This window comes from Cucurbita moschata, unplaced genomic scaffold, assembly GCF_002738365.1.
Source record: "Cucurbita moschata cultivar Rifu unplaced genomic scaffold, Cmos_1.0 Cmo_Scf00004, whole genome shotgun sequence".
NCBI classification, from domain to species: Eukaryota; Viridiplantae; Streptophyta; class Magnoliopsida; order Cucurbitales; family Cucurbitaceae; genus Cucurbita; species Cucurbita moschata.
In genome coordinates, this window is record NW_019268520.1 from 1930377 (window position 1) to 1949944 (window position 19568).

General features: G+C 38.5%; 5 protein-coding genes across 7 annotated transcripts in view; 3 read left to right on the forward strand and 2 right to left on the reverse strand.

Annotated features, from left to right (window-relative positions):
* On the forward strand, positions 1-7023 carry LOC111441656 (squamosa promoter-binding-like protein 1). Its single transcript, XM_023078732.1, has 9 exons — positions 1-1199; positions 2039-2220; positions 3162-3739; positions 4798-4872; positions 4950-5057; positions 5160-5419; positions 5503-5653; positions 5736-6338; positions 6414-7023. The coding sequence occupies exons 1-9, from the start codon at positions 595-597 to the stop codon at positions 6858-6860; spliced, it is 3009 nt and encodes a 1002-aa protein (XP_022934500.1). The 5' UTR covers positions 1-594; the 3' UTR covers positions 6861-7023.
* LOC111441659 overlaps positions 4667-19568 on the reverse strand; it is a 27161-nt gene continuing 12259 nt past the window's right edge. Inside the window, exons 9-10 of the mRNA XM_023078735.1 lie at positions 19033-19049; positions 4667-4686 (exon numbers count right to left, since the gene is read on the reverse strand). The gene's annotated coding sequence lies outside the window, so the exon portion shown is untranslated. The remainder of the gene's footprint in view (positions 4687-19032; positions 19050-19568) is intronic.
* LOC111441658 (S-adenosylmethionine synthase 2-like) lies at positions 9832-12242 on the forward strand. Its single transcript, XM_023078733.1, has 2 exons — positions 9832-9953; positions 10630-12242. The coding sequence occupies exon 2, from the start codon at positions 10639-10641 to the stop codon at positions 11818-11820; it is 1182 nt and encodes a 393-aa protein (XP_022934501.1). The 5' UTR covers positions 9832-9953; positions 10630-10638; the 3' UTR covers positions 11821-12242.
* Positions 13670-14671, forward strand: LOC111441660 (chlorophyll a-b binding protein of LHCII type 1-like). Its single transcript, XM_023078736.1, has one exon. The coding sequence runs from the start codon at positions 13742-13744 to the stop codon at positions 14537-14539; it is 798 nt and encodes a 265-aa protein (XP_022934504.1). The 5' UTR covers positions 13670-13741; the 3' UTR covers positions 14540-14671.
* LOC111441655 overlaps positions 14793-19568 on the reverse strand; it is an 11331-nt gene continuing 6555 nt past the window's right edge. For 2 of the 3 annotated variants that reach the window (XM_023078730.1, XM_023078731.1), the window contains 9 exons: positions 19062-19277; positions 18885-18977; positions 18573-18787; positions 17775-18335; positions 17601-17681; positions 17429-17514; positions 16080-16805; positions 15540-15693; positions 14793-15449 (listed from right to left, as the gene is read on the reverse strand). In XM_023078730.1, the coding sequence (XP_022934498.1) occupies positions 15350-15449; positions 15540-15693; positions 16080-16805; positions 17429-17514; positions 17601-17681; positions 17775-18335; positions 18573-18787; positions 18885-18977; positions 19062-19277 (2232 nt within the window). In that variant the 3' untranslated portion in view covers positions 14793-15349. The remainder of the gene's footprint in view (positions 15450-15539; positions 15694-16079; positions 16806-17428; positions 17515-17600; positions 17682-17774; positions 18336-18572; positions 18788-18884; positions 18978-19061; positions 19278-19568) is intronic. The other variant, XR_002710213.1, reaches the window with a different exon arrangement.

Here is a 19568-nt window from a genome sequence, read left to right on the forward strand (position 1 = left end):
ATAATGCACACCAAATTTTGTTTATTTTCTTATTCTTTTCGTTTTTTGTTCTCTCTCTTCTTTTGCCAATCTCCAATGGGTGTTGTTGTTTCTCTTGCAATTACCAAACCTTTACCATCACTACTCCCACTCCCCAACGCCCAATACGAATCAAAATCCTCCTCACTTTCCACATCTCTCCGACGGATTGCTGGCCGGTGATCTCTCTTGACTCTACTCGGTATTCATTTTTTCTCTTCTTCGTTTTCGTTTTCTTTCTGATTTCTCGCTATTTGGGTGTCTAAATCTTAGTGTTTCTGAGGTGGGTTCTTGAGTTTTGGGGCTTTCAAGCTCTTGAACTTGTTGGGTTCTTATGATTTGGTGCGAATTCTTGTTATGGGTTTGTGGGTTTCTCTTAATTGGAATTGTGGATGCGTCGGTTTCTTGTTTCTGGACTTTTGGGGTTGGGGTTGGAATGAAGCTGATTAGAACACGTTAAGAATTACTTCTTTGGGTTTAGGGGTTTTTCAGCTTTGATCTGTTTCTTGGATTTGGTTACCGTTTTGTGCTTAGTTGAGTAATTGGATCTTCTGAGTTTCTTCAACTTCTTGAGAAATGGAGGCTGGATATGGAGGCGAAGCTTGTCAATTGTATGGTATGAGTAGCATGGACTTGAGGGCTGCTGTTGGTAAGCGGAGTTTGGAATGGGATTTGAATGATTGGAAATGGGATGGAGATCTCTTTATTGCTACACCATTAAACACTGTGGAATCTGATCATTTGAACAGGCAGCTATTTCCAATTGTCTCTGGGATTCCCTTGACAACAGGGGGCTCTTCGAACAGTTCTTCGTCTTGCTCTGATGAAGCTAATATGGGGATCGAGAAAGGGAAAAGGGAAGTGGAGAAACGGAGGAGGATTAGTGGTATAGAAGATGAGAATCTTAATGATGAAGCGCGTAGTTTGAGTTTGAAGATTGGTGGAAATGTTTCTCAGATTGTTGAGAGAGATGCTGGGAGTTGGGAAGGGAGTAGTGGGAAGAAGAGTAAGTTGGGTGGGGGAGCTTCAAATCGTGCTGTTTGTCAAGTAGAAGATTGTGGAGCTGATCTGAGCAATGCAAAAGAGTATCATAGACGACATAAAGTTTGTGAAACGCATTCTAAGGCGAGTAATGCGCTTGTTGCTAATGTATTGCAGCGATTCTGTCAACAATGTAGCAGGTGAGCTTTCTTTTATGAACTTGTATCATAAATTCGTTTTATCTATGTCATTTAGTCGTGCCATGGTTAGGAGTTACTATCGTCGTGTAACGGCCCAAGCCCACCGCTAGTGGATACTGTCCTCTTTGAGCGATTTCCCTCAAGGTTTTTAAAATGTGTTTGTTAGGGAGAGGTTTCCACACCCTTATAAAGGGTGTTTCGTTATCCTCCCCAACCGATGTGGGATATCACATATTGTCCTCTTTGGGCTTTCCTTTTTAGGCTTCCTCTCAAGGTTTGTAAAACGTGTCTGTTAGGGAGAGGTTTCCACATCTTTATAAATGGTGTTTCATTCTCCTCCCCAGCTGACGTGGGATATCACATATTGTCTTCTTTGAGCTTTCCCTTTTGGGCTTCCTCCCAAGGTTTTTAAAACGTGTCTGTTAGGGAGAGGTTTCTACACCCTTATAAAGGGTATTTCGTTTTCCTCCCCAACCGAAGTGGGATATCACATATTGTCCTTTTTGGATTTTCCCTTTCGGGCTTCCTCTCAAAGTTTTTAAAACGTGTCTGTTAGGGAGAGGTTTTCACACTCTTATAAAGGGTGTTTCGTTCTCCTCCCAACCAATTGAGATCTCACAATCCACCCTCTTTGGGGCCAGTGTTTTTGTTGGCATACCGTCTAGTGTCCACTCTCCTTCGGGGCTCAGCCTCCTCATTGGCACATTGCTCAGGTTTTAAATATTGTTTTAGAGACTTAGGCTCCATAGTTTATCCCTATGCTTGCAGTTTCGTAGCTTGATTCTTTGAAGTTTCTGGCATGTTTGGTTCTTATATTACTCTGTGGAATCTGTTGGCAGGTTTCATGTTCTTCAAGAGTTTGATGAAGGGAAAAGAAGTTGCCGCAGGCGTTTGGCTGGCCACAATAAGCGCAGAAGAAAAATTAATCCGGATACTGTTGTGAATGGAAACTCTCCACCTGATGAGCAGACTAGTAGTTATTTATTGTTGACTCTATTGCGAATACTTGCAAACTTAAACTGTAAGTAACTTTTTGTCTGTTTGAGTTATGTCATGCTTGATTCTCTACGTTCTCCTGCTTTGCTACACTTCTACATGCCCTTCCCTACTGGCCACCCAAATGACTTTCAACCCTTTCTTTAAACCCTTCAGGCTCTTAATATAGAAATTTTTGACGGCCCAAGCCCACCACTAGTAGATATTGTTCTCTTTGAATTTTCTCTCAAGGTTTCGAAAATGCATCTGCTAGGGAGAGGTTTCCACACCCTTATAAAAAATGTTTCGTTCTCCTCCCCAACCGATGTGATCTCACTATCCACCCCATTTGGGGCCTAGCGTCCTCACTGGCACTTGTTCCCTTCTCAAATCGATGTGGGACCCCCAATTCACACCTCTTTGGGGCCCAACATCCTTGCTGGCACATTGCCTCGTGTCCACCCTCCTTCGAGGCTCAGCCTTCCGCTGACACATCGCCCGGTGTCTCTAGCTTTGATACCATTTGTAACGGCTCAAGCCCACCATTAGCAGATATTGTCTTCTTTGGGCTTTCCCTTTCGAGCTTCCCCTAAAGAATTTTAAAACACGTCTGTCAGGAAAGTTTTCACACACTTATAAAAAATGTTTTGTTCTTCTCCCCAACTGATGTGGGATCTCACAACCACAGTCCTTGCCTTATTAGATTATGTTTGATAAACCAAATAAATAAAAGAAGAACAACGTCTGCAGAAAGAGAAGCAGCCAAGTTGAAAAATTACATGTAACATCCATTTTCATATTCAAATTGGTACTTTAGAATGTTTGTTACTAGTTCATTTGGCATTATGATCTCATGATCTGACTTAGACAATTCAGATGATCATCATTAGATGATTCTTAGATTTATTCTTATTACTTAGTAATGCCTGGAAGTCTTGTTGTCCTTAGCATATTATTTTGTGATTGACCTTGTGTTATTTGGTGTAGCCAATGGATCAAATCAGACCACAGATCAGGATCTTCTTTCTCATCTTATACGAACCCTTGCCTGCCAATCTAGTGAACATGGGGGAAAGAACCTAACTGGGATTCTGCATGAACCACAGAAATTGCTGAACAATGGGGCATTGATTGGTAAATCAGATCTAGTTTCTACTTTTCTCTCAAACGGTCCACCGGTACCGTTGAGGTCGTCGAAACAACACGACACGATACCTATATCTGAGGCACCAGTACAAGCCATTGGTAGGGGTGGAGATACACCAGCTGTATCTTGTATTAAACCAAGCACTTCAAACAGCCCTCCTGCATATTCAGAAATCAGGGACAGTCAAGTTGGGCAATGCAAAATGATGAACTTTGATCTAAATGATGCTTATGTTGACTCAGACGATGGCATGGAAGACATTGAGAGACAAGCACTCCCAGTGCACATGGGAACAAGTTCTCTTGAATGTCCTTCTTGGGTGCAACAAGACTCTCATCAGTCAAGCCCCCCTCAAACTAGTGGAAATTCAGATTCAGCATCTGCTCAGTCACCTTCTAGCTCTGCTGGAGAAGCTCAGGTAATGTTATCCAAAAGTTTCAGGCCATTTCTTATTACCTTCTCCCTTTCCTGTCTCAACTATTTTGAATAGTGGACATATAAGTAAGCAGTTAAAGCTGTCTTTGAAGGAGGATTCCTCCTTTGATCTGTCTGTGTTGTGAATTACTGTATCTTATCTGTCAACTTACTGGTGCTGATGTTGATAAATATGCTTTAATTGCTATATAATCAAATTTTGTGGAAATATGATCAGCACCAGTTGGAGCATTATGGTGTTGTTAATTAAGAAAAAAAAAAAACAGTGAAATTCCAACAACTTCTGCTTGCCATTCAGAAAGAAAGATGGAAACTATAACGGCCTAAGCCCACCGCTAACAGATATTGTCCTCTTTGGGCTTTTCCTTTCGGGCTTCCCCTCAAGGTTTTTAAAACGCGTCTGCTAGGGAGAGGTTTCCACACCCTTATAAAGAATGATTTGTTCTCCTCCCCGACCTATGTGGAATCTTACGATCCATCCCCTTTCGGGGTCCAGCGTCCTCGTTGGCACTTGTTCCCTTCTCCAATCGATGTGGGATCTTCCAATCTACCTCCCTTCGGGGCCCAACGTCTTTGCTGGCACATCGTCCGATGTCTGGCTTTTATATCATTTGTAACGGTCCAAGCTCACCGCTAACAGATATTGTCCTCTTTGGGATTTCCCTTTCCGCCTTTCCTTCAAGGTTTTTAAAACGCGTCTATTAGGGAGAGGTTTCCACACTCTTATAAAGAATGTTTCGTTCTCCTCCACAACCGATGTGGGATCTCACAAAAACAATGTGGTTACTTCCTTCTGTCTTCAATAATTAATCAAACTCTTGTTTCTTTCGGTATAATGACCTTCTTTCCATTGGATCATACATTTGTCTTGTGAGAATAGATGAGATGAGCTTACCTCCACTCATGAATGTATATATATATATATATATTGACTTGATTTTGTAACTCAGTCTAAGTACATATTATCTCTTCAATCAGCTCTATAGAATTATGGGATTCATTTTTTGCATACACTTAACACATACTTTTTCATTCTTCTAGAGCCGCACAGATCGCATCATTTTGAAACTATTTGGGAAAGCACCAAATGATTTTCCTCACGTTTTGCGAGCTCAGGTATGTAAAACATTGCAACCAAGCATTTGAAACAGTTCAAGATCTCCCTCTTTAATCTTTGTAAACTTTTCCATTAGGTTCTAGATTGGTTATCACACAGTCCTACAGAGATTGAGAGCTATATCAGACCTGGTTGTGTTGTTCTAACCGTATACACACGACAGACCGAGGCTGCTTGGGACGATGTAAGCTTTTATGTTCTCATCTGATCTATCATTTATGAGATGCCTTCCTAGATCCATCATGTCCCTTTTCTCAATGGCTATTTCTTTCTCTCTTTACTTCAGCTTTGCCATGACCTCAGTACCAGTTTCAATAGCCTTTTCGATGTTTCGGACGATGCTTTCTGGAGAACTGGATGGGTTTACGTTCGGGTTCAGCATCAAATAGCTTTCGTTTATCAAGGTCGGGTCGTGGTTGACACATCCTTGCCTCTTAGAAACAAGAATTACTGTAGAATCACAAGTGTGAACCCAGTGGCTGTTTCTACATCTAAGAAGGCTATATTTTCAGTTAAAGGAAGAAACTTGAGACAACCTACAACTAGGTAACATCATCTTTGTCTATGTTCTTCTTTGACCCTTTACTTCTATTAGTCTCATATTTGTAACTACTAAACCCCATTTCCAGGTTACTCTGTGCAATTGAAGGGAAATATCTGACCCAGGAAGCTTCTGATGAGCCAACCGAATGTGATGATAACTCGAACGCGCAAGATGACAGTCGATGTATTACCTTTTCCTGCTCTATTCCTGTCGTCTATGGAAGGGGATTCATTGAGGTGCAGTGTTTTTTTTTTTTTGATATTCTTCTTAAAAGTTCATATGATGGGTTCCATTTATAATTTGATTTGAAATATCCAGGTTGAAGATGATGGATTTAGCAGCAGCTTCTTTCCTTTTATAGTTGCAGAGGAGGATGTTTGTTCTGAGATTTGCACACTTCAGAGTGCATTAGAATTGACCGAAACATGTTCGAATTCCGGGGAAACGGAAGAACTGGAAGGAAGGAGTAATGCAATGGAGTTCATTCATGAAATTGGTTGGCTGTTTCATAGGAATCAATTGAAGTCTAGATTAGGTGACTTGGATCCTAATGAAAATCTCTTTTCACTGCCACGGTTCAAGTGGCTCATGGAGTTCGCCATGGACCATGATTGGTGTGCTGTGGTTAAAAAGCTGTTGGATGTTCTTCTTGATGGGACCGTGGATGCTGGAGGTCACTCATCCTTGAATCTTGCATTGATGGATATGAGTCTACTTCACCGAGCAGTGAGAAAAAACAGTAGATCACTGGTGGAGCTCCTTTTGGTATATCCCTCAAAAGTGAAGGATACATCAAGTGCTGATAGCTTCTTGTTTAGACCGAATGTCGTAGGCCCGGCCGGGTTGACCCCTCTTCACATTGCAGCTGGTAAAGACGACTCCGAGGACGTTCTCGATGCATTAACTAACGACCCCGGAATGGTAAGGATTGACAGTGTGCTTTCTGATATATGGTTTGCATCAGTCATGTCATGTCACTTTATTGTTCATTTTTAGGTGGGAGTTGAGGCTTGGAAGAGCGCTCGAGACAGCACGGGGTCAACACCGGAGGATTACGCGCGTTTACGTGGGCATTACTCGTATATTCGACTTGTGCAGAGAAAAATAAACAAGAGATCTGCAGCAGCTGAGCATGTAGTGGTGGAGATTCCTCCTAGTAGTGTATCAGATGGTAGGTGGAATGAGAAGCAGAACACTGATATGAGCTCATCCAGGTTTGAGATTGGTAGGACAGAAGTAAAACATTGCAGGCAGTGTGTGAGAAAACCGGTGCGTTGTGGAACATCATCGAGCGCGTCTCTGGTGTACAGACCGGCGATGCTTTCGATGGTGGCGATTGCTGCTGTGTGTGTGTGTGTGGCACTCCTATTCAAAAGCTCGCCCGAGGTTCTGTACGTGTTCCGACCGTTCCGATGGGAACTGTTAGATTATGGTACTAGTTAGTTAGAGGGCATGTATGAAGTAATAATAATGTATGTACGTGACTGACTAAATTATAGGTAATGTATTTGTATGGAGCTATGAAGTTGATATTGAGTAGAAGAACCTGTAATGATGTTATGATACTCTCTCTATTCAGTTGTTATCAAAATTTGCTATGCTTTTACTTTCCAGAAACTGCAGGTAGAGAGTGTGTGTGTTTGTTCACTGGACAACGATCCCTGGGTGGTCGACTCGAACCCGAACCCGAACCCCTACCGAGGAGCTTCCAAAAGGTGGTTTTCATCGTAACAAATCTCATTTTGTAGCTTGTTTTTATGAGTATATGTGTCCTGTTTCCGATCGATATGTTACGTTGTCATTTAGTTAATATAATGTTAAAAACAAATTTTCCTAATATATTTTTTTGTTGAGTCAACTTAACTCCCTCGAAAATAGAGTTACAATTCAACCCTACCCTTATCCCTGTATAAGATTATTATAAAAATTAATAATAGACGTGAATTTGTTAACTTGTGAATATATGATATTTTAGTTATTAATATAAAACATATTGTCGATAAATAAGAATTTTAAACAAACCAACTCAACCGAAATAATTAAAATGTTACAAATTTGAGTCAATTTATGGTGACCAATAATTCAATTCAAACTCATTGAATTCCAAACATATACTTGAATTTGTTTTGGGATAACTCATATGGAAATTCACCCAAATGAGGTAAAATTCAAATTCAAATTCAATTCAAATTCTCTTACATCCCTTTCATGACTATTTTGACCTTACATAATATTTTTTTTAAAATCTTTTTTTTAATGGTATTTCATAGACCAAAAAGATATTATAACCATAAATAGATTATACATTGATGGTTAAATTAAAGTGGATGCACTGTCCTGTCCATATTGTCGATGTAATAGCCTAAGCACTTTGACTCGTTATGTATTGTGTTTTAAAACGTGTCAGAGAGATTTTCACATTCTTGTAAAGAATGTGTTCAACTCTCTAACTGAAGTGAGATCTTACTGTCCATGTCAAAATCTATTTGATAATAAATTTAGTTTTTAAAAAAATTAGAAAAAAGAATCAAAATAGAATTTTTGTACCCATAACGTCTTGAATCCAAGTAAGAATTTCATGTAATTTCGAGGAAAATTTAGATGCAATCCAAAGAATAAATAAATAAAAAAAGGGAAAATAATTCAAAATAAAATCACTTCAATTTTGTTATTGAGACAAAAATAATTGGAATTACTCAAATTTGGATAAAATTCCATCCACTATGAGTTAACCTATTTTGACTTATTTTGTCACAACCCCTTATAAAGTAGTATGCTACATTTACATTTCCCAAAAAAATAAAACAAATATTCCATTTTTCACACATGTCGAGACATCGAGCACATTTTTTTATTCATGATTTATCCTTAAATTGTTTGATTTTTTTTTTTTTTTTTACGCTATTGAATTCAACTGGGTTTAACATAACTCTACGTTTGGTCCGTTGAATTTTTATCCAACCGCAAAATATCTTCTCGTCTTTTTCATGAATCTGTAAAATAGACTGGAGTTTGATTATTTCTTTATATGGATTTAATTGGTATTCATATAAATTTTTAATTAATTATGCTGTAAAAGTTTTAAAACAAATATCATATTTATTTTAACTATTATAATTAACAGTAACATTTAGTATTAATTTTTCAAATACTCTAACATCCACGTCTATCTTGAAAATTAAAACTTATCAAACACCAATATATATCGTAATACAATTATTTTTTTCAAAACACAACTTGTAACGATTATTAGAAACTATATTAATCTCGAAATTTTTATAATAATTCATGTCCAATATTTGAAATTTAGATTCGGAACCTCAGTATTTTCCTACATCCCCTACAACATTATTAAGGGTGAAGACTCTTCCTACCGACTAACATGAGTATTTCCAACATATTTTATCATCACTCATGTGTTTTTTTAGAAGGTCGCTCAATATAGAATTGTTTCAAATAAAACACATTTAACTGTGGAGTTTCTGAACTCGAAAAAGAATGTATAAACAGTAATTTTCTTTAACTCGTTGGTAATCATTGTATCTTCATGATTACTTTCATTCAGATATAATTTAATATTTTTCATGTTTTCCACGGTGTCACAATTTGAAGAGATTTGGAGAAAAAAAAAAGAAGCTACCTGCTGGGGTTGGTGACGACCGACGTCCGCCGGTAAAACCTAAACACAAATTTTAAAAAACTCACCAACCCCCAACCAATTCCAATCACCCATTATTTTCTCCACCTTATTCTTTTTTTATCTTTACCATTATAATTCAAATTAAAATATAGGGTCGAGATTTAAATATTTAACCAATAAAAAAAATTAATAATATATTTAAATAATACAATAAATCTTTAAATTATTTGTTGTAGCGAATAGAAATTTGATTAACAAGGTGAAATTCGTAGTGCAAAAACAATATAATAACTAGAGGTAATACAAAGACCATCAATTTAAACTTTAAATTTGTAGGTGTTTGTTTTTTTAAATAAATAAATAATAATACGTGTCATTTGGACATGTGAGAGCGATTTAAATTTAGTTTATGATTAAAATTAATTTTTATTGTTTATTTTTCAAATAAAGAAAAGAAATTATTACAACTTTGCCCTAAATTTTGAAAAATATCTGACAATATTTGATTATTTGTTCCTTTGAATAAAAAATTAAATTTAAACTATGAATAGAAATACATTGAATTAAATATGTGGATGAAAAATAATATTTTAATTAAAGAAAAACTAAAATTTAATTATTCGAAAAAATTGTAATATTGGTTGAAGCAACGAATCGAATGCCATGCTTGAAGTGGAAGATTCTTACACCAATGTCCAGATGGGAGAATTCATACCGGCTGTATCGGTAACCGGTTGTCAGCTCGAACTTCTATAAATATGAGCAGCAAGAGCTTGGTATCTTCGTGTCATCGAGCGCCGATTCCTACTTTGGGTCTCTCTGCTCTGAAAGTTCGACTTCTCTTATAGTTCACTTCACTAATTCCTTCAGATCTGTAGCCAATTTTCCTCTTCCAGGTTCATTTCTCTCTCTTTCTTGCCTTTAATGGCTTCCTCTGTGTTTGATGGATATTTCTGATTTTGATGTCATTGGGGTTTGTGTGTCTGCGTCCTCCTGCTGCCATGGTGTCTGAAATTTTGTTCACTTTGGGCTTTACTGTGGGGATTTTCTTTTGGTTTCTTTGTAGGAGTCGGGGATTATCTTGTTGGGTTCGTTTTGAAGTGGTTTTTGTTCTCTATCTGGAATGTCTGGTTCTTGTTAGTGTTGATCTGTTGTTTTTCTATTCGAATTTGTTCGTTGTTTAGTCATTTCTCACTCGATGACTTACTGAAGGAATTTTCTATTGTAATCCTTTTTTATATTGGTTTCACTATGGAGATGTGGCCTTGTGATTTTGGGGTTTTTTTGTTTAGTGAACTCTAGAGCTGTGGATTTCTTTCTCTTCTTACGAATTTGGACTGATAATCGCTTAATTTTTGTCTTATTTTTGGTATAAACGTTTTTCTAAGTAGAAGACGCTGATTCGTATTCGAAGTGAAATGTTCACTTCTCAACTGAAAATTTCTAGAATCTATTCTGAGATATGCTTATATGCCTATGGTTATTCTCTATTGCTGGGCGCATAAGCTTTCTATATTTGATACTGAAGAAGATTTGTGGATTTTTGTATGTTTTCGTTTTTTTGCCTTGTAGGTTGAGAGAATGGAGAACTTTCTATTTACTTCTGAGTCTGTGAACGAGGGTCACCCAGACAAGCTCTGTGACCAGATCTCAGATGCAGTTCTTGATGCATGTCTTGCCCAAGATCCTGATAGCAAGGTTGCTTGTGAGACCTGCACCAAGACCAACATGGTTATGGTTTTTGGAGAGATTACCACCAAGGCGATCGTGGACTATGAGAAGATCGTTCGTGACACTTGCCGTTCCATCGGATTCATCTCGGACGATGTGGGTCTTGATGCCGACAACTGCAAGGTCTTAGTCAACATCGAGCAGCAGAGCCCTGATATTGCCCAAGGTGTCCATGGTCATTTCACTAAACGACCTGAGGAAATTGGTGCTGGTGACCAGGGTCACATGTTTGGCTATGCCACAGATGAGACCCCAGAACTCATGCCTCTTAGTCACGTCCTTGCGACTAAGCTTGGCGCTCGCCTCACTGAGGTGAGGAAGAATGGTACCTGTCCATGGTTGAGACCTGATGGTAAGACCCAAGTTACTGTTGAGTACTACAATGATAATGGTGCCATGGTCCCTGTTCGAGTCCATACGGTTCTCATCTCCACCCAGCACGATGAAACTGTCACCAACGATGAGATAGCAGCTGACCTTAAGGAACATGTCATCAAGCCTGTGATCCCCGAGAAGTACCTTGATGAGAAGACTATCTTCCACCTCAATCCCTCTGGCCGCTTCGTCATCGGTGGCCCACATGGAGATGCAGGTCTCACTGGTCGTAAGATCATCATCGACACTTACGGTGGATGGGGGGCTCACGGTGGAGGTGCTTTCTCAGGAAAGGACCCAACCAAAGTGGACAGAAGTGGTGCTTACATTGTCAGGCAGGCTGCCAAGAGCATTGTAGCCAGCGACCTTGCTCGTAGGGCAATCGTGCAGGTCTCTTATGCCATTGGTGTGCCTGAACCATTGTCAGTCTTCGTCGACACGTATGGAACCGGGAAGATCCCCGACAAGGAAATCCTCAAGATCGTGAAGGAGAACTTCGACTTCAGACCCGGAATGATGACCATCAACCTGGACTTGAAGAGAGGAGGCAATGGCAGATTCTTGAAGACAGCCGCATATGGACATTTTGGAAGGGATGACCCTGATTTCACCTGGGAAGTTGTGAGGCCCCTTAAATGGGAGAAGCCTCAATCTTGAGATGGGGGTTGGTCTGTTCAAAGCCGCCATGGAAATTGGTAAACCGACCTTTGTTACCACGGGATGAATAATATGTGTGCTGCCCTTATAATCCAAGGTAGTAGCTGCTAATGTTCTTGTTCTTTTCACATGTTTGATCCTTTTGTCCCCGCCTTACTTCCTTCTCCGTTTCTTTTTGCGTATTTTACCTCCATGGTGTATCCTTCTTGTACCAGTTTTTATAATGTCCGAGGCCAAATTGCTGTTGGTACTAAGAGTAAATGACTGCAATCATTGTGACAGCAATTCTTATTCATATTAGAAGGGGTTTTGGGAGGATTGTAGGGTGTCTTTTTTGGCTGTATGACCTTTATTCTATGTGAGTAGAGATCTTAGGCTTCATTTAATAAAAAGTTCATACAGAACGAACTGTTCATCAATAATTAATAGCCGTCTACAAGGTTCTGAAAGTTAAAAACTTGATTTCTTGTTTGGGTATTTATTTTTTCCTATTAGAAGTAGGGAGTAGAAGAATCTACAATCGTGGGGTTTTCATTGGAAAATGCACCCCTTTTTTAAGGAAACCTGAATTGTTGCTTCTTTCTAAACAGAATATGGCAGGTTTTTGTAGTAATAGATTTTTATAATGTAGTAGGTAACATGCTTATTTGCTATTAATTAATTCTATAACTAATATGTATTCCAATAGAATTATGAAGGATATATCAGTTTTGAACCTTTTTTTTTAGTGATTGTTTGCATCCCAATGTATCATTAATATACTATTAATATACTATTTTTTTTTATGTTTATCCATGTCTGACATGGTCATATTAAAGCTTTTCAATCTTGCTAGAAGTATTTTTAACTTTAATCTATTGTCACAAATACTATCTTTAGATCAAGTCATGACATCAATAAAAGTCTGTCAATTATTATTTGGTTGTCATCGTTTAGTGTTTGTGCTTGTGACACAATATAGATCAAGCCATGACATCAATAAAAGTCTGTCAATTATTATTGGTTGTCATCGTTTAGTGTTTGTGCTTGTGACACAATATCGCATCGTCATCGAGGGGCATCGCTAGAGGGGTCACATGGCATTGCCAATGGGAGTTGTACAAATTGATGTCCAAGGCTGCAACATTGTTGCCATTCACCACAGCCGAAGAAAAAGTGTTCAATATTTTTTAGCATCAACTTTTTTGTGTGGAGATTTAAGGTTCAAAAGTAATATGAATCATCACTAACATTTTTTTAAAAGATGTGAGCTAAAAGATATCTAAATTGAACTATGTTAACTTGATCAATACGGGCCTAAAGGTTTTAAGTGCTTTGGGTAACATTTCGCTTAGGTATATAATCAAAAGTAGCTCTAAATATACATAACGTGATCTTAGATGAAACATTAGATCACATTTGAAAACCATTTGATCTTTTATTTTAAAAAATTGTTCTTGAGAAAAATATTTGAATTCATACCCAAATTTCAAAAACAAAATTTTCACACATACAAAACAGAAACCCAAATTGCTTCATAGATGTGGGTCCAAAGGGTATGGGCATTCTTCGAGCATCAGATGCTATCTAACCTTGTATTATGCACTATTTGTCGCAAGTGCTACTCATTTGTCAAATGATACAGCCCGTGAAAATACTCTTGGTGTCAGCTTGAGGACCACTAAAGGCTAGTGATCATTCACAAGATTAGTGTTCTAATCAATTATTTTGTTCCTTGATTGGTCGAGTGAGATAATGGAGATTGTTGAGTTCTACATATCTCCTCATCAACCAATTAGAAGAAGATGAAGATCCACAAGGATAGACTTTGTGGGTCTCATCAGACACTATATAACAAGATTTCTAGCTTCTTCCATTTCATCAATAACTCAATTCAAAAGCACATTGAGGACTTACTTCCTTTGTGTTGAAGTTGGTAGGCATGGCAACCATGGCTCTTTCATCTACATTCACCGGAAAGGCTATTCCTTTGAACGCACCAACTGAGATCTCATCCTCGGTTCGCAGCAACAGTAGAGTCTCAATGAGGAGATCTGGAAAGCCAGCAGCTTCCTCTGGCAGCCCATGGTACGGTCCCGACCGTGTCAAGTACCTTGGACCACTGTCTGGTGAGCCACCATCTTACCTCAAAGGAGAGTTCCCTGGTGACTATGGTTGGGACACTGCAGGTCTATCAGCTGATCCCGAGACCTTTGCCAAGAACCGAGAGCTGGAAGTGATTCACAGCAGATGGGCCATGCTTGGAGCTCTAGGATGTGTATTCCCAGAGCTTCTTTCCAGAAATGGAGTCAAGTTTGGTGAAGCAGTTTGGTTCAAGGCTGGTTCACAAATCTTCAGTGAGGGTGGCCTAGACTATCTTGGAAACCCAAGTCTTATTCACGCACAGAGCATTTTGGCCATTTGGGCATCTCAAGTAGTGCTAATGGGTGCAGTTGAAGGTTACCGTATTGCTGGAGGACCACTTGGAGAAGTTACCGATCCCATCTACCCCGGCGGTAGCTTTGATCCCCTCGGGCTGGCTGACGATCCCGAGGCGTTTGCAGAGCTTAAGGTTAAAGAACTCAAGAACGGCCGTCTTGCAATGTTTTCCATGTTCGGATATTTTGTACAGGCCATTGTAACAGGAAAAGGTCCTTTGGAGAACCTCGCAGATCATCTTGCAGATCCTGTCAACAACAATGCATGGGCTTATGCTACCAACTTCGTCCCTGGGAAGTGAAATTACCAAGTCATGTTTAAACAAGCTTTCAATTCAACTTCAATGAGAGCATAGCCTATAAAATGTACTGTTATATCAAAATGTTGAAGATCAACAATCAATGTTATAATCATTGAAACAATCTCGAGCAAATTGCTGATTTATTTATCATTTAAAAGAACAGACAAGGCCATATGCAGCTCAAAGTTGAGCGTCCACCTATCTTATCAACTCCATGAACTAAGCAAATATAACAAAAGGGATTAAATTATTGATCAAAATTCTTTTAGCCATGTGACTATTTAGAATCATAATTTACTCCCAACTCATATTTAGCTACAAATAACATACAGATACTAAAACACAATAAGGAAAGCTTTCTGATTTTTGCTCTCAGAACATCAGACTACTGTTACCGTTTCGAAAAGAGACAAGATGCATAACCCCCAGTATGGAGAGATTCTTAAAGCATGTTGATAGGCCCCAACTAGATTCATTTAAGGCCATAGAAAAATGAAGGGAAGAAAGGCAGAGATGAGTCGTGGACCCACTGAATAACAACTCTAATGAGAAAGAGCACGGGCTGGAAGCTCAGTTTTGTGTAATCAAATATTTGGTTTAAGTGTAGTACGGGTGAATGCCAGCTATTGGGTGAAACCTGTAAGAACGAGGAAGAGCCCCGGGCAGGCATAGGGGTACAGATTTGGTTGGATCATGGGGCCTAGGAGTCTTTTTGAAGGTGAGGAGTACCTGGTTGTGGGGCATGTAGTATTGTTCTGAGGGGTAATATGTTCCCTTTCCCCTGTAATTAAATTTACAAGCTCACGCATATCAAGATGTTTTCCTATTTTTATCTTCTGCCAGCATCGCGGAATGTAGAAACTCAATAATTTGCATGCCTCTTCCAGCTACAGCAATTTGATAATGGTTCCTGTAGAAAAATAAAGCCAAGAAACGAGGGTGGGTCAAGCTAATGTAATGACAAGTTTCATCGGGTATATTGAATTAAGTATCAACTAACCTGTCACAGACTCTAGCATCAATGGCCTCCGGTTCTGGCACAGTAATGATCAAGTAAGTATACTCAACCATTTTCCCCTGTGCCTCGAGTTTCCAACACCTGATCCTTTGATCAAGACCGGTTGAAAACACCCAAATCCCATCTGTCCAGACACCTACACAGGACAAAGAAACATCAGATCTTCACTAGTATCTCAAGAATGCTGCAAGAAAGTCTGTTATAAAGTTTAGAAAAGAATTCGGAAAGTTTGCGAACGTTTAACTCAAAAGAACACCGGCTTTCAGAATTAAGTGCATAGCACAAAAAATATGTTCAGTATGCTTAGTTTGAGGCACCTGTAACATGGACGGCGAGATAAAATTTATAATAAATGTGCGCATAGGATGATGAAACAGAGTATGAATATCCACATTGTATTGGGATTAAGACAGGTAAGGCATTTTGCTTCACGCATTTTCAATTGAAACCAAGAAGTATGGAACTCTGGATCAACATTTAAAACCGAATCCAAAATTGTAAAATCATAAAGACTTCTTTTACCTTTTATAGCAGAGCTGTGAGCTGATGCAATTTTGTGAGACCTGAGGAACCTAACCATATATTTATGATTACAGTCTTCACTTTGAAGTATAAACCTCTTTATACATTCTGATTCAGATTCCATTATCTCAGAACTAGGGCTTTCGGAGAGCAATGATAAATCGAACGTAAGACAATGAAGTGCCTGATCATCACCACCACTGATTACATGGTACAAGAAAGAGTTGTTAACACATTCAGAACCGTTCACAGCCGCTACATGGAGACAATTCACGCCAGATTGATGGACATTGGTTAGAACATGAATAGGCTGTATTTCACTCGTCTCAGAGGAAGAATTGCTAGTGCTTAAAATTAGTTCAGAAGAGGTAGAACAAACAGGTTGAGAGCAAGCTGTATCGGCTATGGATATGTCCACTTTGGATGAGCTTTTGCAAGGATCTTGATTTTTTATGCTTAAGTTGGCATTGTCTGCACCTTTCTTAGTAACCAAATCTTTGATTGGTCGACCTTTGGTCACGGCACTTAAAGATCTCCGCCGTCTGCCACCCTGGCTTCCTCTTCCTGTACGAGGCCGTTTCTGAAAATCAATGAACATTTCCTGATGAAGAGTAGAGAGACGTTTCATGAATACTTCAATAGTTCCAGTCAGATCCCAAAATGCAATACTTCCATCAGTGGCTCCACTAATGACGATGTAAACATTCCCAGCCAAAGTTTCTCCAACTGAAATGAACTTAATTAGAAAATGAAAAAAATAATAATAATAATAAAATAAAATAAAAAAAAGACTTGAGGTACGAAATACTCAAAAAAAATATGTAATACACCAATTTATGTATATTTTTCCCTTTATAGGAGCCATGTACTCGCCATTCAACTGAACCATTCTCAATTTCCTTTATAGGTGCTGTGACATGCTTTTTGTATTTAAAGAAATGTAGTCCGGAGATCCAAACATGAGAAATATGACCATATTGTGATCAGCCTATCAAATAATGGTGCAAACAAGCCATTTGACTCACTTTTTAGCTAAAACTAACATGTTGCTTGAGAAGCAAAAGGAAACTAAGGGGGTTTGGTTTTATGCTGCCTAACGGAAAGTACCACTAAAATCCAAACGATACATCAATTACGCTGTTTTAAGTCGAGTAGTTAATGAAAAAAAATATGCTATTCATACTTCGGGAATCTGTGTCGTTCCAATTCTATTGGCTAACCCCGAAGGGACCATACTTCAGGAATAGAAATACAAGATTACAAAACAAGCTTGAACGTCAAGACATACAAAAATGTTAGCATGACTTCTTCCAACTACAACATATAATGGGAAAGTGAAATAGACACACCTCCATTAGGATCGAATTTCGGAAAAATTATGTGCTGTAACGTCAAAACTGGTGAACCCACAGGAACCAGTGAAGCAACTTCAAACCTGCACAAAAACTAATTAGAAAAATGCATGTTTACATAAATAAAAAGTGAGTTGCAAAGTTAGTTAATCATTTTTCTCATGTTTACCATAATCGATGGGGTAAAATTAGAGCTCGAAGTGAAAGTGTGGCATCTGAACATGCAACAACGATGAAACAGACAGTAAACCTGGAAAGCCAACGGAAAAAAAGAATCTTAATGAAAACTAAAATTTAAGAAAATAATAGCAATGAAGAAAAAGTACATGGGAAGAAAACGCACTTTGAATTAAGATGTTTAACGAGAAAACCAGTAACAGCCATGTATCGCCAGTCATCTTCATATTTTTCTATGGAGAAAGATTTAAGCCTCAACTCCTCTTTTTCTTGAAGAAATTTGAATTCAGCATCAGGATTTATGCTAGACGCAACCGTGGCTTCATCTTTCCTTGTATTGAATGAATTTCTATGGGAAGTTGAATTCTTGGTTGGCATATCAGTAGAAAGCCACTTGAAGGAAATTGATGAGACAAATCCAGAGGGCTCGCAACTAACTTCGCCATTATGTTGTAAACAACCATTTGTGCGTTCCATTTTCTCCAGCTTCCTATGCTTCTGTAGCCAAGAAGTTAACACCCGCTTCGCACCAGCTGAAATTAGCAAAATAGGATCTTCCCTATCGTCTGAGTCGGATTCTTGTATATCTTTTACATCAGGTACAATAGTCTCATCTGATGAAATCAAGTGTACTTTTGATATGTAGCATATGGATCTCACAGCTGATCCCCCAACATGCTCCCCAAGTAAATTTGAAGCAGACCAATTATTGGTGTCAGGAGTATACCTGTAACATCGTACAATTGCATCAATTACAGGCTCCTTGTCAGTCTTTAACACTATTTTCTGGAACAAGGAAAACTGAAAGGTAATTTTCTTTTCTTTAATAAGATGGAGATCTACAAATACATCATGTCTGATGCCTTAGCAGTTGGCAGGTTCATCAGATATTTACTGGTTCATTTTTTAATGTCGAGTCAGATGCTAGAGATAAATAATAAGAACAAGAATAAAAACTACATACCTAGTCATCCTCACAGTTCCATCTTCACAGCCAGTTGCAATCCAGCTAGATCTGGATGAGATGCCATGCTTGTTGTCAACTTTAGGTGCACAGTTTTCAGGTATGAAGCACAAAGAATGCAACTCTCTGCCATGGAATTGTACGTGCAAATTTTGAGAAAATACTTTTCTTTCACTGTCTGAAAACCAATAGCGATGAATATAGATCATTTCATCCTGAATTAAAAACAAGAAAAGTCAAACTCCCAATAGATGTTATCAATATCAGTAAAAAAAGAGATGACAGAAATGAAAGGGGGAGGCGTGGAAAAACCTTGACATATGCAAAACATTTCTTAAGTTCTGGTATGTCACCAAGATAATGAGAATAAGGACGCCGCCATCCACCACATTGAATTTGTAATACCTGCTCCGATCCATGTTGTTTGAGATCCAAAAGGAATAATAATTGCAGTGCGTGCAGAGAGAGAGAGAGAGAAAGAGAGTGAACCTTTGCTTCAGTAATTAAGTTCCACACAGTGAAATCTGTGGATGCAAAGCCAGTTGCATAAAGATTGCTTGTCAAATCAAGAGAAGAATTTTGATCATAGAAGAGAGACTGCACTGAAGTCAACTCTTTAACTTGTTTCATCCCTATGAACTCCAAAACTTTCTGGTCTTTGAGTTTGACATATTCCATGTGACATATGCATCCATCTGCTCCAGTCTGAACAACAGAAAATAGCAACATACTGTAAATTGTCGTGGTAAAATCTCCAAAACCAATTGCATCAGAACAAAGAATTAAAAGAAAGATGAATCGTAAACTTAGTTATCAGGAAAAAAAGGAAGTTGAACAAGCCACCCACTCATTGTAAGTGATTTTGTAGCACTACAAGCTCACATCTAAAGAAATTGTAAGGAGCGAATGCACGGGGAATTATCCTAATGCTTGTAATTGTCACAATGCTCCTAAAGAACAAACAAATTCCATTGCTAACCTGATGTCCAAATGAGG